Here is a 17055-nt window from a genome sequence, read left to right on the forward strand (position 1 = left end):
TCTGATGGATAGTGCACAGAACAAAAAAATAAGACTTATTTAACCCTTCAAAGATTTCCCCTTCATTTTCTGTTTATCAATTCAAAGCCATGCTGGCTAATGGATTACCTCATCCTCAAAAAAAGCTGTTCCGTCTCTCTGTGATTGTATAATTCTCTTTCATCTTCAGAGAGACTAGATGGAATGATTAAACAAAGAACTCGCTGATATCCATGGCTCCTGTTGACATGCGACTTAAGATGTGCATCACTCGCATTAAAAAATAATGTGGGGCTTAGCACTTGGACTGCTTCCCCTCCGCTGTGTATGCCACTTCTGTTATCATGAAGAATGAGAAGTGATGCTGACTCTTTAGTGTATTTATCCAAGATGTATTCAGGACATGTAACAAAATGCAACCAGAATGTAATCAGCTTGCTTGCTGATTTTAAACAATGCCATTTTTTTTTTTTTTACAAATTATTTTCAACATTTTGCTCAAAAAAGTTTTAAAAACATATGGACAGCATATTTTGATGTAGATTTACCTGCAAAAGTATTCATCCCTCAGGAAGTTGATCACATTTAGCCACATGACACATACATACTATGATCTGGTGTAGATTCACACAAAGTAAGGCATAATTTTACAATAAAAGGCAATCATAATAAATGGTGTTCATCTTCGTAAATATAAATAAAAATCTGAAAAGTGTTAAATTCCAGTATAACCAGCTGTTTTCAGAAATAACCTAATTAGTGGACAAGGTCCACATGTGTTTAATTTGATTTCATCATGAATACATCATCATTAAAACTAAAGAACACAATAGGTAAGACGGGGATAAAGTTGTCGAGAAGTTTAAAGCAGAGTTAGATTATAAAATAGTATCCCAAGCTTTAAACGTTTCACAGTTCAATCCTTGCAAACAACTGCAAACCTACAAAGACATGGCTGTCTACCTATCAGGATGTGGTAGAAGGGCATTATTCAAACAAGCAGCCTGGGTCCACAATAACTCATGAAAAGCTGCAAAGATCCTCAACTCAGAAAGGAACATTTGTTGACAAGTAAATTATTTATGTCCTCTAGAACGCAAACATTGGGAAAAAAAGAAAAAAAAAGTCATAAGAAGTCCCATGCTAAGTTTGCCAAAAGCCATGTTGGAGACATGGTAAACATTTGTGTCTCCGACATTTGCTGTGCCAACAATAACAAAAGTGACGTTCTTTTATAGAGAGGACAGGGAAACTGATCAGAGTAGATGGGAAGATGTATAGAGCTAAACATGAAGTTATAAAAACTACAATCATTATCACTCCACTTATCAATTATGCAAAGGTTTGTGATGGCTTATCACATAATACATTAAAATTTAAAGTGAAAATGTGAAAAGGTTTAAAAGAGATTTATACTTTTGCAAGTCATTACATGCTGACTAAAAATGGAATTTCTGATTGCCACATTTAGCTTTATTAACTGGCTGCAATTACATACAGACTTTATTCAATGATTCACATTTTAGAATTTGTTTTTGGTGGTTTTTGAGAAAAGATTGCATACTCTAGGTCTCTCAAGAATGTTTTTTCCCAGAGCTTACTGTCAGAGCCAGTTTTCCAGGCCAGCTTTTTGAGGCATTGTTTTGTTAAATCCCAAGAGGGAGGAGGTAAGGATTAATTTGTTGCATCTGTCAGACCCATGCAGGCACTGCTGATAGTGTTCATGCCAGTATGAGTCTTTCCATCACCACCGTCCTCTGTTGTAGCCACCGAGACCCTTTTGTTACTCTGCCAAAACAACCCTTTCAACTGGATTGACACATTTCTTCTTTGTCATTGTTGTACCCTGTTGGCTTTCTACCCGGACTGTCTCCTCTGAGTGTGAGGTCTAGACTCGGCCTCGAGTTTCCCGGGCCTTTTTGAATCCCTTTTGACCTGCGGACTTCCAGAGCTTCCACTGGATGTGATCCAGACTCATGGTTCATGAGGCTGGGCACATTGATTTGACATGGGAATAAGAGAGTGAGCTTGTGTTTGTGAAAACAGCTCATGGCCCTCTAATGCAATGTGGCATAAAGCCGTCACATATATATGAGTCACAAGCTTTCGTGCAGCCTTCAAAGTCATTAGAGAATGATTTTGTTTATTACTCTGTTTTCATTTAGTAGCTTGTGCAGTTGAAGTCTAAAAATTTCAGATGACATCTCCCAAAGTTTTGTTTTAAGATCATTTAGGATTCATTTATAAAGTTCTTGTTACCATAAAATAAACTGTAACTTTACCAACATATTTGATCGGTAAGATCTCAGAAAAATAAGTATCCCATGTTATCTGTACCTTTTTTTTTATTTTTATTTTTTACTATTTTCATAGTGTAATTTGTTTTAAAATGCCAGATACAAGCCTAATGTGAACAGTGATCACAGGTTGACAAGGTTTGGTTTTATTTGGTTCAAAACCTTCAAAGCTTATATATTTAACAGTTTTCTTTTCAGGTTATTTTTAGATTATTTAATGAATGTCTAAGAATTTCATCACAGCATTGTCTGTTACCAAAAACCCTGACAGAATATAAGTTGGACTCCAGCTTACCTTTTCTGTTGATTGTGAAGTGCCAAAGAAAATTGGGATGAATGCAAGCCAAATAATGCAGGTTGTGTACATTGTGAAACCAATGGGTTTGGCCTCATTGAATGCCTCAGGTACTCCTCTTGTTTTGATGGCGTAGACAGTACAGGTAACCATGAGCAACATGCTGTAGCCCAGCAAGCAGATAAGGGATAGGTCAGAGATATCACACTTGAGCACACCACGAGCCAGCACAGGGTTGGATGTCCTCTGGTCTTCATAGTCGATTATGGCCTTGGAGGGATCCACACCAAACCAGATGCACACCCCGAGCAGCTGCACTGAAGCCAGTGTGAACGTGATGACAAGCTGAGAGGCTGGAGAAATGAACCTGGGTGCACTTACAGACATGGTGCCCTGCTCAAAGATCCGGTAAATACGATTGGTTTTGGTGAGCAGAGCGGCGTAGCTAATGCTCATCCCCAGGCCCAAGAAGATCCGACGGAGGGAGCAAATTCCGACGTCAGGGGTAGAAATCATCAGGAATGTGGTGGCATAACAGAGAAAGATTCCAGTTAGCAGCACATAGCTCAGCTCTCTCCCCGATGCCTTCACAATTGGAGTATCATTGTAGCGGACGAACGTAACCACCACAAACAAAGTGGCCATGATGCCAACGACTGCGATGAGCACCGGGATGACAGCCCAGGGGGAGCTCCACTCCAGCTTAACAATGGGGATTGGAACGCAACCTGTGTGATTCTCATTGGGACGCAAATCGAAGCGACACATTTTACACGTGTAGGTGTCTGCCTGATACTGATATCCATCACAACGCTCGCAATGCCAGCAGCAAGGAATGCCCTTCACAATCTTCTTGCGCTCTCCTGGCTGACAGGGCTGACTGCAGATTGAGGTCGGAACCTGACGGACTCCGCCCGGCCACTGCATCGAACGCACCTGCAGAGAAGAGAGCAACACAAAAAGAGATGGTTGGAAACATAGAGCGAGATAAAAGCTGAGAAGAGTTTCTTACATTGGAAAAGGTGCATAGTCTCTGTCCTGTAATTAGAGGCACATGGAGGTTGTGAGGCTTTATTGATCCAGAAAGACCCTGAGAACTTTGCAGACCAAGGAGAATCTAGAAGGCAGTTACTTAATGTTCGTGTGTTTGACCTTCGGCTGCTGTAAACTTAGTAGTGAGTATTTATTTTAGCGGTAAGTGGAAAAGGTCAGACTAGGCATCACATCAGCATTCGCTCTAGATTCAGCAAACCGTTTCCGTGGAAGGTGAAATTATCTGAAGGACGAAATGTTAGATGAAAAAGGAAACCTGTTGTTTTCTCCACAGGGATTTGACAGCAGTGTTTCTCTCTTTTTTTGAGGTCTATAGAGAAAATAACTGTGTAAAAAAATCAATCAGAGAAGTAAAACACAAATTTCATTTCCAGATATTGCTCTCCTTTGTGGATTTCCTCTTTTGCAAACATGCTTAAAAAGAAGAATTAAATCCCTGATTTCAGAAGGGGTCTTTCCTCTTTACTGTTATCAGTTTTATTCAATTGTGGCTGTTTGTTCAAAGCCGGTAAATTTCTCTTTAAATGTGCATTTAATTAAGACCTCAAAGAACACTAATTAAATACTGCCTTAAGAATCAGTGCAGCCAAGTAGCACAGCAGGTACCAGCTTCAAACCTCAAAGTATTTCTTTTCTCTACAACATGTCAGCGAGTAAGAAATAAAAAAAAATCTTCTTAAGCTGCTGTTCAGTTGCCCTCCTGCCTGTTAAAGTCCTTTTCCTTTGCTTTTAAAAAACATTAACATTTTCATTTCTATTTGTAAATCACTGTTATTTTACGACAGTGTTGCCCCACAATGTTCTTTTTTTTTTAAGTCACAGAATGTGTCTGGAGAGATTTTATTAAATATGTCTGTCCTTAAGCCCTTACGGCTTCCTTTTTATCACTGTCTGCCCTGTTAATCATTCAAAGCCCCCTCTGGATATTTATACCTTTGAAGATGGGACTTAGCACTATCAAATGATTTGGGAGCAGTTCTAACAAGCTGTTTCAATGCTGAAGAATTTATTTATTTATTTACTTTTTTATATAGATTTTCATTAAAAACATGAACACAAACGTTCTGCAGAGTGCAAGTGAAGAATAAATTGAAAGGGAAAGGAAAGTGCTTACATTCAGATGTAGCTGGTCTGTCCAGTGACCAATGACTTTGTATTCAGGTGTTCGGTTTCTGATCTGGTATTGGTAGATCTCGTAGCGTCCGGGAGCATCTCCGTTTTCGTTGAAGAGCACTGGGTTGCCAGCTATGCCTAGATGAGAGAAAGACAATTATAATTTACAAAACATTTGTTGGTTTCTGCGTACTGAGCAGTGATGTGTGAAAGGAAGCTGTGCCATTGCTCTTGTCACACCAGTTGTCATTCTACTACATTAGAACATAATCTGAATCGGAAAGGTTTTCCAACAAATGTGGATGGACTATTTAGCACTCTAGGTGCAAAAAAGTCTTTCCTTTTAAGACCTTAAACACAATCCTGACTTTAATTTTTACCTTATTTATGTTGGAAAGCAGAATGTGCAGGAGATGGCACATTAACTGTTGGAAACCAGAAACTTTTACTGGCTTTTGCTTTATTGCAGCCTCAATTTATCTAGTCTGGCTCTATATTTCTATATCACAGCCCATATCTCCAATCAGTGCAGTGACTGAAAGGTCTGTTCCATTGTGCAAACTGATACGTAGCTGTTTCTGTCAACTGAAAGGTCACTCCGAAAATGTCTTTGGGGTTAGATAGAACTGTGAAAGGAGATAAAAACTGCTGTAAATGAAGAAACAACGTGAGAAAACTGTCATAATATTTAAGATAAAATATATATATTGATCAAATATAATAAGCTGCATTTTTAGAATTTAGTAGATTATATGAACAAGGCCTAGTCAGTGGAAAAAATTTGACTTTATTTTAACAGTGATCTTATTTTCTTATTTTAAGACTGTCAAATTGTGTTATGCATGACTTTGACATTCTGAAAGCTATACATAACAAAATATTTTACCACATTTAAGGCAATACATGATTATGAGTCACAATAAACAATAACCAAGTTCTCTACCAGAATCTGGAGAACTTTATACATAGTTCTCAGAGGAAAAAAGAAAAACAGAAACTTCTTCTCACTTCTGCTTTTAACAACTACCTGACTTCAAGCACCCCCTCCTTCTGTTTTAGGCCACTGTTGTGTCATTATTAAGTATCCCAAACACAATGCACATCCTGTTTAAGACCAGCCGGATAAACATGTTCACTTGCAGCCAAAGTATTTCTGCTGATGAGCATTGTTTTTCCTGCTCTTTGTTTTGACTCTGGAGGATACTACCCTAATCCATATCTCGATGAGTCAGCCCTACTGGATTACAAGCATTACTGTTTTACTCAGCCTCTGCCTATGTGACAATACCGCCCACACTAAAGCATTGAGTGATCACTGCAGGATTACAGTGACTTTATCAAGCTGAGGGGAAACATGTCTGTATAAACACATTAAGCTATTACCCCACTTCTAAGCAGTCATATATTCTATCAAAGATTTTAATAGTGATGTGTTTTTTTCTCCCAAACTTCCATGGTTACAAAGGGATTTTATGGTTCATCTTCAGATCTCAAGTCTTTGAGTTAACCCATCTCCTCAAGTGTTCCTGGACACAATCCTGCACCAAAAGAGGAAAACAGATCTTAGAAATCCAGCTGTCTTCTTCTCCAACTACAACTTTAAGCCACCGAATATATATACATAATTTACAAACATTAAATATGTAAAGGCTTTGAAGTAACAAAGAAGCAGATATTTTCGAAAATGTATGTTTTTTTTTTCTTTTGTTTTTTTTTTTTATGTGCAACAAGGTATTTCCATTTATGTAAAAAAAAACTTTACAATTCTGCCATCATTGGCATAGAAAAAAAAAAAAAAGGGAAAATATTTGTCTTATTTCCTCTTCTTTTTGTAGTAGCATATAAGCACGTAAGAGAAGTCAGAAGAAAGAGAAACGCTGTTTGAGTCAGCATGCCCAGTGTTCGAGTTAATGATGAGAAATTAAGGCCGTCATTTTCCATAAAGTGCTTGTCTAAACAGTTCACTCAAAACTTAGAGGCATAATGAGTTCCAGTGAGGCCCCTGCCACTACTGCGCTCTCCTGTGCATAACCTGGGGTCACACATGTGTACTACGGGCCACTCATCTGCTCTTTTATTTTGTGCTCTTAAAGAAACAGCTGGGGTTAATGAAGTGCATGTAATTATATGTAATATTTAATGATGGTGGCCCTCTCTCGTCTTCACCACTGTATACATTCACTCTCTAATTATTACTGGGGGAAATAATTAATCCAACCTGTGTTTTTTCTGCATCATTAAACAACCAAAACAATTTGGTGACTGACAACTACATGACAGCTAATCATTAAGCTCTAATGACCCATATGCAGAATTTGCGTAGGCTCCACTTCACATTTTAAGAGTATTTAATGTTTCTTCGCTTCATCCGCCTTCTACAATTTTGTTGTAAGTTGTGAGTATTGTGTTGATGTAAACAAAATGTACATGTGGCTTTGTGGGAAGCACTCAGAGAAGAATTAGATGTTTTTTTCTCCCCTACCTCCTAAAAAATAAAAAATAAAAAATTTGTACAGTCCAAAAAGAATAGGAGGGCCTTGCAAAACATTCATACTTATTAAATTTTCACATTTTGTTACAATATAGTTAGTGTTCACAGTGTAACTATCCCCTGTGTGAAACAGGGAAACTCTTTTGAAACTTTTTAATAAGTCAAACAAAGTAGGTGGTGCCAACTGAGAGCGTGGGGCACAGCCAAGTGCAGGAATGAGCAGAGGGGGTGTAGCAGTGGTCAGGATGAAAGAAACACTGCTGCCTGCTTGGCACTTTATCAATCTATTTTTAGGCCCCTCTAGCAACTTTTCAAAACAGCGACGAGCAACAACTGTATTACGTTTTTTTTTTTGTTTTTTTTCCTGTATTTTTGGAGACTCTTATGGTGACATGTGAAGCACCAACTCTGCTGCAGCCCCACTCTGTTTTGAGCGAGAGTGCTACCGTGGGCCTCTCCCTGTTCACTCTAGTCAGTGTTACAAAGTTGTCCATTGTGCAGCATACCGCCAGCAGTCAGAGCAGAGGAGAGTCCTTCCACTCCATGTCCAATGGTGCAAAAAAAAATCACACGCGTGCAAAACCGAAAAACGCCATCAATCAACGCTCCCCTCGCTTGTTATTCTAACTCCTGCTTTTCACAGGGCCATGTCTCTGAGTGAGATGGCTTGTACTCCAATGTGGGGCTGTGACACTGACATCGACCAAACCGTACCAAGCAGTACTTTGCGATATGAATATATAAAGTTGAAAGCAAATATGAATTTTCAACTGCAGCAGCTGCTGCTCACCCACAGACGCCTGTACTGAGATGTTTTTTGGGCAGTGTTTTGCAAAACTAAACAAATTTACACAAAATGTCAAACTTGCACATAAACATAAAGAAAACACCTAAATGAATGATTAATGTACTGTATTAATCCCAGAGGGAAATTCATATTTTAGTACAACCTGTCCAAAGAACAAACACAAACTTTGGACATGACATGATAGACAGATGCCTAAGGCTGCAGCCCTGGGGGGTGCCACCCTTTTGTTAGATGAAAATGGCAACATTAGATAGGATGAGGGGAGGGAGGGGGGAGGGAGGGTCATTAAAAAAAAGCTGACCTCCTAAAGTTTGAAAATCTTATTCTGGAAAAACAGAGGCACTAGGGCACAACTGCAAACCTAACAAGATATAGCTATCTAACTAAGCTGACAGGCTGGGAAAGTAAAGCATTGATCTAAAAAGCAGCCAAGAAGAAGCCCATGGGAACTAAAGAGGAGCTGTTTAGTTTCACGTCTCCAGTGAGAGAATCTGTTGACAGGAGGAACTATTGGTTGTCCTCTTCAAAAATGTTGCCTTTGAGAGTGACAAAAAAGAAAGCCATTGTTGAAAGAAAGACAAAGGAAGTCTGCCAAAAGCAATGTAGGCAACACAGCTGACAGGGGAGGCATAATATTCTGGTCAGATGAGTCCAAGATTGAACTCTCTGGCCCATATGCAAATACTACATGTAGAGGAAAACTAATACTGTGTAAACCATTCCTACTGTTATATGTGGGGATGAGGGCATCATCTTGCAAAACTGGTAGGGACATACCACCCAAAAATCTGAAAGAAGTGTTTGCTATAATTTTTTTTTTTTATTTTTACTTAAAAACACCCAATAATAAAATACATAGAAATCTGTGTTTGTAATGTAGAGAAAATAAGGATCTGAATATTCCAAGACTTTGTCTATATCTAGAACCAAAATAAATGCATGTGTTAAACTCATGACTGACAAACACACTCATATACAGACCATGCTGAATTATCACAAACATGTCAGTTGGACAACAACTACACAACAACTAACACCAAAATCTTTTAGAGAGTGAGGGACGTGTAAAAGTAGAAACTCTAAACGCTTTATTTTATTGCAGACACTGTGACGTATGTCCTCAGTGAGAACAAAAGTGGATAAGGTACTGCTTTTTGGTGGAACAGAAACGCCTCCCTTTCTATGATGTGATTGCCGGAGACATAAACACTGACAGAAAGGTTCATTCAGCTGTGGCCCAATAAAGTTTGAACAACTACCAGACATTCACTGAGGGAAGGATGGTCGAAATGTGGCTGTTCTGCTGTTTTTGTAGCCACAGCTTAGGTTGCTCCAAAGAAAAGCTGCATCTCAGGACAGAAAAATGTCTCCACAATTCCAGGTACATACGTGACAATGCTGTACAATCACAGTTGAAAAAAGTATGATTTTGGTTTTTTTCATAAGGGTTTCAGTACGAGCCAGCTTGATCCTGACAGATATTATTCAAATAATATCCATTTGTTTCTTCATCCAACCAGCTGTATATAGTTTCCATAGACGTAGTCCAAACAAATCTTTTTGCAGATGTCAACTAAAAGCTGTGACATAAAACATAATACATCACTCTACTTGCTGGTAAATTATTCATCACAACAAAAGGAAAAAACTGACCTACTTCTGTAAGCATTTTGGTCGATTGCTGATTTGAGAGAAAAAAAAAGGCAGAACAGTTTGTTTCCTGAACTGTAACATATAATTTACACAACACAAAGATAAATATCATCTTTGAAAATGTGACACGTAGCAAATCTACTCTCAGCAGTTTGCTGGTTTATGGATTTGCGCCAGATCGATATACAGCTGTGAGCTGATGCAATTAGATGGAGTGTCGTGTAACCTCAAGGCAACCCTCCTGGACAGTGTGTGTGAATAGTGTCTGTCTGGTAGAAACAAAAATCAACCAAAAAGTGCTTACTGCACAGGAGCTTCATGTCACTGCTTGCAGGCATCTTAAAAAAATAAAAAATAAAATAAAAAACCTGTAGGAAACACAACAACACCTCTTGGTCTCCACATTGTACAAACTGCTTTGAATGAACCTACATGCCATGCAACACCTGTGTTCTTAAATAAAAAATATAATTTTCCATTCAGTTACTGTTTCTTTTTTTATTGTTTTATTTGTGTCAAAATATTTCAAAACTCTTGTGATTGGATCTGAACCTGCAGGCTCACAGGAGTACTTTAAATAAAAATCAAGTGTACTAATCTAAACACCTACTTATCCAAATGCTTGTCTAGGATTAACAGGAGAACACAGAAGCTGTTTTATGGCAGGGCGAGAAGCCCATTAATACAACAATGAGGCATGTTGTGAACATCAGCCCATCTCCAGTTTTTTCTGCTCTGTGCTGTGGGACTCTGAGCTGCTCAGTTGGTGCATCTGGGACATTAAGGGGATCTTGATAGTTTCTCTTGAAGGACACTATTTACTCTGTGTGATTTTTTTTTCACCAAGTTCATACAGCTAAGTCACATTTGACTGTAAGAAATCAACCTACATTGAGTATTTTTTTCAGAAACACATCAATTACCATACAAATTGACAAATATAAAATGCTTTACCATTCAGAAAATGAATTTCTATTCAGAAATATTTCTATTGTGCTAATGCAAGTAACTGTCATAGCTTTCATTCAATTTAGGTCTGTGGTGAAACCATTGCTCAACAGGCTTGAAAATAAGACTTAAAATCAAAATTAATTTCTGCTTGTGAAAACAGGATCACATTGGAAGATGTCTCTAATTGGCAGTAACCTGTGTTCTGCTTGAACAGCAGTGCTGGATGAGTCCAGGTGACATCAAGTATTATTATTTTAAACACCAAAAATTACATGAAAATTTCTGATGTATGAAAGCATTTATTACCATAATAAAGTGTGCCTGATCTTTTGTAATGCGAAAGACAGCACAATGACTCACTCAGTTATTTGAAGGAAAATGTTTCTCTTCACCTCTCAAATGTGAATTAAACATTGAACTGACATTCTGTAATAAGTAGATATTAGAATGACAAATTAGCTTGAAGAGCAGGGGTTCAAATGAATAATTTATCTGTATAAACATTGCATACTCAAGTCTCTGTAAGGAATTTTAATTGTCTTGAGTCCCGTAGCATTATAAAACAGTGTCTACATAATGGAACTCTGGATCAGTGCATTTTGTGTGAAAGCAGTCAATTATTAACATGCCAGTCATGAAAGTGAACTTGACTGATAAGTGGCTATAATGTAATGCAGCAGGAGGGGAGGGAAATTAGGCCAAAAAATAAAGGGAATGAAGTCAGTAGAGTTGTACATTGGTGCTTGCATTTGCTGGAGGAGAAGTTTAGCAAACTGTGTGCTTGTGAAAGGATATTGTTTCCAACAATGTCAAGGTAAAGTAGTTAATATGAAGCACTTTAAACAGCTGAAATAATACAGTTTTTTTTTTTCAACTGGTTTTGTCCCACGTACAGACTCAAGGCCTCGTTTTTCAGGAAGCTATGATAAATTATATTACTTCTAAACTTTACTCTCAAGAACAGGACAGTCTAAAACCTGAGATGGAAATCTGCTTGTGAATTTTTATGTATACTGTCGAGCAAAACGCTCAGTCATCTAGCATCTTTTATCCATTAACTGAAAGGCTTTTGAACATGGATTTTCTTTTCATCCCCAGTAGCCTTCATAATCACAAGCTACATTGCTTTATGAATTTACAACTAAGGAAATGTATATTTTACCCAGTTTTTGATAGTCTTTGGTTGCAAACATTAATTTCAGTTTAAGTTTGCAGTTTGTGAATCTAATACTAGAAGTTAGTATTTGTATTCTCAAATGTAAAAATTTTAAATGATCTAAGAAAACAAGTTAGTGTATTATCACACTTCCTAGAAAAGTGTGATGAGACACTTTGATACACTTTGTGATGATGAGGTCAGTGAGCGAAAAACGAAGTTCTTTGATCCATCAAGCACCTTAACAATTGCCTTTGGAGCTAAACATAAAATGTTTGCCAGAGGTTGGATCTTAATCCAAATTAGTTGACTTTTTCTTTCACAATGCATCAAGGGTGACATTTTAAAATGGATAATCATGAAATTCAGCCATGACTTTCATGGTGCCCGACTGAGTAACTCTTGGTAATTCTTTATACAGAGCGATTTCATCTAACTCTTTCATCATGTCAAGGTTAACCTAATAAAACCTCCCTGGCTTAATATGTGTATGTTGCAACTCCTATCCAGTAGCGGGTCTTAGCTTTATTTGGGTTTATAGGGTGAGATACAGGGTTATCTTTTTTTTTTATTATTATTATTATTATTATCTGAAATTAGAACATCTTTATGGAAACATCGACCAAAATGTGTAAAAACTAGGTCTAGTCTGGACTGAGGTTGTGTTCTAAATGTAAGTGCTTGAATTTAGGCAGAATATATCATTAATATTAAAATAGTACTTAACTCAATGTAGTAACACTTACCAGAGACTTTGAGTTTTGTTTGGTTTTTTGTCTTTTTTTCCATGTAAGCAGTCACTGACTCGAAGAGAAAATCCTGTAAGGTCATAAATGCACCAGCTGGTTCACATTACACTAAAACTGGCTTAACTCCTGGGCTGTGTTTTCTAAGAAGTGTGACAATACGCTAACTTGTTTTTTTTTAGATCATTTTAATGTTTTTACATTTGAGAAAGTGGCAGCTTTTACACCAAGGGGTTCTGACTAATTAATATGAAAACTCTAATAGACAGCCCTGAAATTCTTGACACAGTGGTATTTTGCTTTACATCGTGACACACATATTTGACAGTCATAGTGGCAGTGTGTAGAGGAACAGCACTATCAAAGGAAGTCTGGAAAAGAGAGAGCAAAAACTGTAAATAAACCAGAAAAAAACACTAAAATTGTTATTACTCGCTGGAGAAAGTTCAGAAAAAACAGGTTGCAAGGCACATGGTGACTTAACCTTGTTTCCATCAGAGTAGTAAATAACAGCTTGCTTTCTCTGGGTTTGCATTTCTTGGGTTTTGTTGCTTTCCAAAGCATCTCTTATCAGACAATCATGATAATCTTGAGATAATTTCACCTACTTATTTCAAATCAAGAAATTTTTTGAGCAAGCAGGATATAATTTGTGTGAATCAATAGGTTGGAGATCACAGACAGGAATTACACAAATATTTGACTATAGCACTGCTGCTTCAGTTATTTGTACAGAACTGCAAAATTGTACTCCAAGCAATTTTGAAAACCTTCAGCAGTTTTATTGTTTCAGCTTGCAATGCTGCAATATGTTTTACCTAAATTTTATGAAATATGTATTGGGTTCACTCATTTACCACTTTAATGTTCATTGAAAAAAATATTTTAGGTGACTATTTATAGGTATGCGATTGTTTGCCAATATGTGCCAATATATAAAATAAACATATTTATGTGTTTGGCTTTGAAAGTGCAGAATTAAGATATGAAAAAGCGTTTCAGCAAATATTGTTTACATGTTAGAATTGGTCATAGAACAAAATGAAAAAAAGTTTTTTTTTTCTTTGTTTTCGTTGAGCAGAGGAAGACATTTTTGTTTGAAGGAACTGACCTGAGAAGTTTAGGCGGTGAATATGCTTGAGGAGATGGGTACCGTTGATGGGATCCATTTTTGCGCAGAGACCCACCTTCCCAGGGCAGAGTTCTTTGTGCATGTTGTGCAAGCCGTGAGCCATCGAATATACAGCATCTATAACAAACTGAACCTTTCCTTCTTGCTCAAAATCAGAGTCCTTCCCTATTCGCTCCTGATCTGTAAGACACAAGGATATTTGCAAAATCAAGCCATTTATTCCACAATATTTGCAATTACAGTCATGTTTGATTCATGTTGGATTAGTTTTAAATGACTTATTTGATGTATTTTTTTTTACCTTGGGTCTGTTTTTCTAGGGAGGACTGACAGCACAAAATACAATTTTGATCATATTTAAAACATATTGTGGATTTTCTCCTGTCCGCTAGAGCCAAAGGTATACATCCAGTTTTATATGTATGCATACGTCTCTGTCATATATATATATACACATACATATGAAATACCCAATCAAAATTAAAATGACATAAAACATAAAATGTTGTCTAGCACTGCAGTAGGAGTCATGAGAGACTGTAAGGGATTTTAAAAATGGAATTGAAATACACAGTTGCAAAAGAAAACAGAGTCCTCATGAAATCTGAAATTAACTCTTTTTCAAGACGCAAATTTTGTGCAATAATAGGAAGGAAACTGTTCATCTTGAGACTTGTTTACTCAGCAACATAAAGATGATCTTCAAGTGTGCCAACATTTGGTAAAAAATATATTTTATCTCATTGTAGAGCAGCTCAAGTTGGACTAATCTGGACAAGCTATTTGAAATGAACAACCTATATGAAGGATGTGGCTGTAATCCAAAAGGCGTAGAAGAAAATGCATTGCTCCTCTGTGAGTCCTATTCTTTCACCACTGAATGGGTTCTGCCTCTTGCAATTAGCTAGAAGGTAAACATTGGGATCGCTGCAGAGGAGCAAATCAATTTTAATATCTGGAGGGGAAGTTTTTCCTCTTCTGGGAAATCTCATCAGTTAAAAAAAAAAAAAACTAAATCTTTCTTGTATCTCCACTGAGTCTTGATGCAAATCCTACTTGGCTTCTCTGTAACTATTGAATATTGGGCATTATTTTGCCATTAACTATTAACATCATGTCATGTGGCATCAGCAGGTTAAACGACCTCATGTTAGTTCAAATTTGAGTGAATTCTGACCTGCCAGGTTCCAATTAAGCACAGGCTAAAAGTAGAAATGGAGACATGCCTTCTTAGGACAGGGATAATCCCCTTATAGTCTCAATGTAATAACTGGTGGTAGGAGTTGATGAATGTTTTGGCCAAGTTGTTCCATAGTTTTTGTGATTGTTAATTGCTGTAAGAAGGTAATGCCGGTGAAGAAGACACAATATGTCAATCCTAACTCACCCTTTCTCTCCCTAAGCCTCAAATCATAAACCATTCACATTGTAACTCTGCTGTGCATAAGAGATTATAAACAACAAAAAATAAAAATAAATCAGGTGTGTTCAATTTAGATTAACAATAGACTAATTACTGTGGATGAGCTAATGATAGAGCAGCATAAAACTGCTAAATGGAATCCAATTAGGCTTTGCAAGTTAATAAGACTCTAACAAGGGATATGCTGCTAAATTTCTGCAATTATGATTGTAATGTTCGGCAAAAAAGACCAACTGTTTATTGCTGTGCAACTGAATTGTCATTGCAATATTTACAAAAACTGTTAAGTGAGACCAACAGTGATTAAAATTGTTTTCTATCTGAATGTGTTAAATATGACATATTTTAAAATAACAAAGTAACAAAGTAAATGTTAACATATCAAAGAAGAATCTTATATTATATAGAAAACTAATAAAAGCTTCCATCTATTTTCTGATGTAATTGGCAATAAACATAAATTGCTTGATAAATAAATTCATTTGACAAATATTGCATCCAACAATTAGGAAATAAGAACTATTGCATTGTATTTGATTATACAGTGTAACATAAATTAATATATGTTTGTTATTTTAAACAATAGGGGAGGGGCGGTGGAGCCTGGCGGGCAGCTTCTCTCCTAATGGTCAACATCAAGACCCAAGCTCTGTGTGCTGAACCTGAGAAAGGCAGGCTTTGCTCTTTAGGAAAAGTGGTTTCTGAAGTTTGCAAAGCAGGCATTAACACAGCACAGCACTCTGACCTGAGAGAGACTGCCCATAGATTGGAAGAGTTAGAGGAAAGTGACTTTTGTGAATGTACAAATGTATCCCTCAGATAATCTCAGAAAAATGCAACACTTTATATGTTAAAAAACAACATTTTGGTTTATTTTGAAGAATGCTTCTCCATTCAGTAATAATCATAAAGACAGACTGACTCATGGTATAAATAATATCATTCCGTAACAAAGCATTTCATAGCAAATTTTTTATTATCATTCAACAGACCCTTTCCAATGGTTCAGGCGATTTTCATTGGCCTCTTCAATCTGAGGGAGTCCTGGACCCTGAATCTGAGGAGGTCGCTTTCTGTCAGCCGTCTTTCATTCCCAGTGTCTCCAGCTCCTTGCTTCACACCAGAGGGGCTTTAATGTCCCCTATTATCTCATGAGCTTTTGAAATGCATGAATTATTGTTGGCGGTTACGACTCGGTAATTAGGAGCCACAGGCCCCTGATTGGACAGAGATTGCCACAGTTTTGGCCGTCACACTGATGCCATGGGGAATCCTGTGAGCCACAGTGGGTGTGAGAGTGATATTTCCCTTGGAGGCTTGGCAGGCCACCCACACTAACTTTCTGTTGTGTATTTTCCATAAGACCATTTTCCTTTTTTCCCCACTGTCTCTCTCTTTATCTCCCTCTCATCAGCATTTTGGCTCTCTTACACACATTTCCCCGGCTGGCATTTCAGAGAAACCCTTTTAGATTACATAAAGCGCAGGCAAAGTGTGGGTGTTCTCCACTGAGAAGTCACACGAGACTTCATGTGACAGAGAGTGTGGGCTAAAGACTTTTGACCTTTTTATTCAGCTTGTGATGAGCCAGAGGCAAGCCAGTCTTTTCCTGCCAAGACAGTTGTGTATCCTCTCTAATAAATCTGACACCACTGCTGCATGTCCCAAATGCACCTTTTTTAAAATCCTATATTTTTTCCTTTGAATCTTCTATGTGGAAAGTTATATCTGATGTGAAAAATAAGATCTATCTATATAAATCATTTATATTGCTGAGCAGCCTAAGCCTCATTTCAATGAAAAGCCTCAATGAAAATACAAATATTACATTAATGGTAAGTTTTCAGGAAGACATAATTTACTGATGTTTATATTTGAAAAGCTAAAACACATATATATACTTTGGTATATTGGCATATACATTTGATTACACTAAATCAGAAAAAGATGTATGTAAT

The 17055-nt window shown here is 37.2% G+C and overlaps 1 protein-coding gene and 1 long non-coding RNA gene across 2 annotated transcripts in view; one reads left to right on the plus strand and one right to left on the minus strand.

Annotated features, from left to right (window-relative positions):
* Window positions 1–17055, plus strand: part of LOC107835673 (uncharacterized) — a 152748-nt gene that overhangs the window by 89802 nt on the left and 45891 nt on the right. The window lies entirely within an intron of this gene.
* LOC103134610 (metabotropic glutamate receptor 4) overlaps window positions 1–17055 on the minus strand; it is a 179981-nt gene that overhangs the window by 16287 nt on the left and 146639 nt on the right. Inside the window, exons 6-8 of the mRNA XM_007546928.2 lie at window positions 13654–13854; window positions 4739–4875; window positions 2572–3507 (exon numbers count right to left, since the gene is read on the minus strand). Coding sequence (XP_007546990.1) covers window positions 2572–3507; window positions 4739–4875; window positions 13654–13854 — 1274 coding nt within the window. The remainder of the gene's footprint in view (window positions 1–2571; window positions 3508–4738; window positions 4876–13653; window positions 13855–17055) is intronic.

The sequence above is a fragment of the Poecilia formosa genome, unplaced genomic scaffold (assembly GCF_000485575.1).
Source record: "Poecilia formosa unplaced genomic scaffold, Poecilia_formosa-5.1.2 Scaffold18, whole genome shotgun sequence".
NCBI classification, from domain to species: Eukaryota; Metazoa; Chordata; class Actinopteri; order Cyprinodontiformes; family Poeciliidae; genus Poecilia; species Poecilia formosa.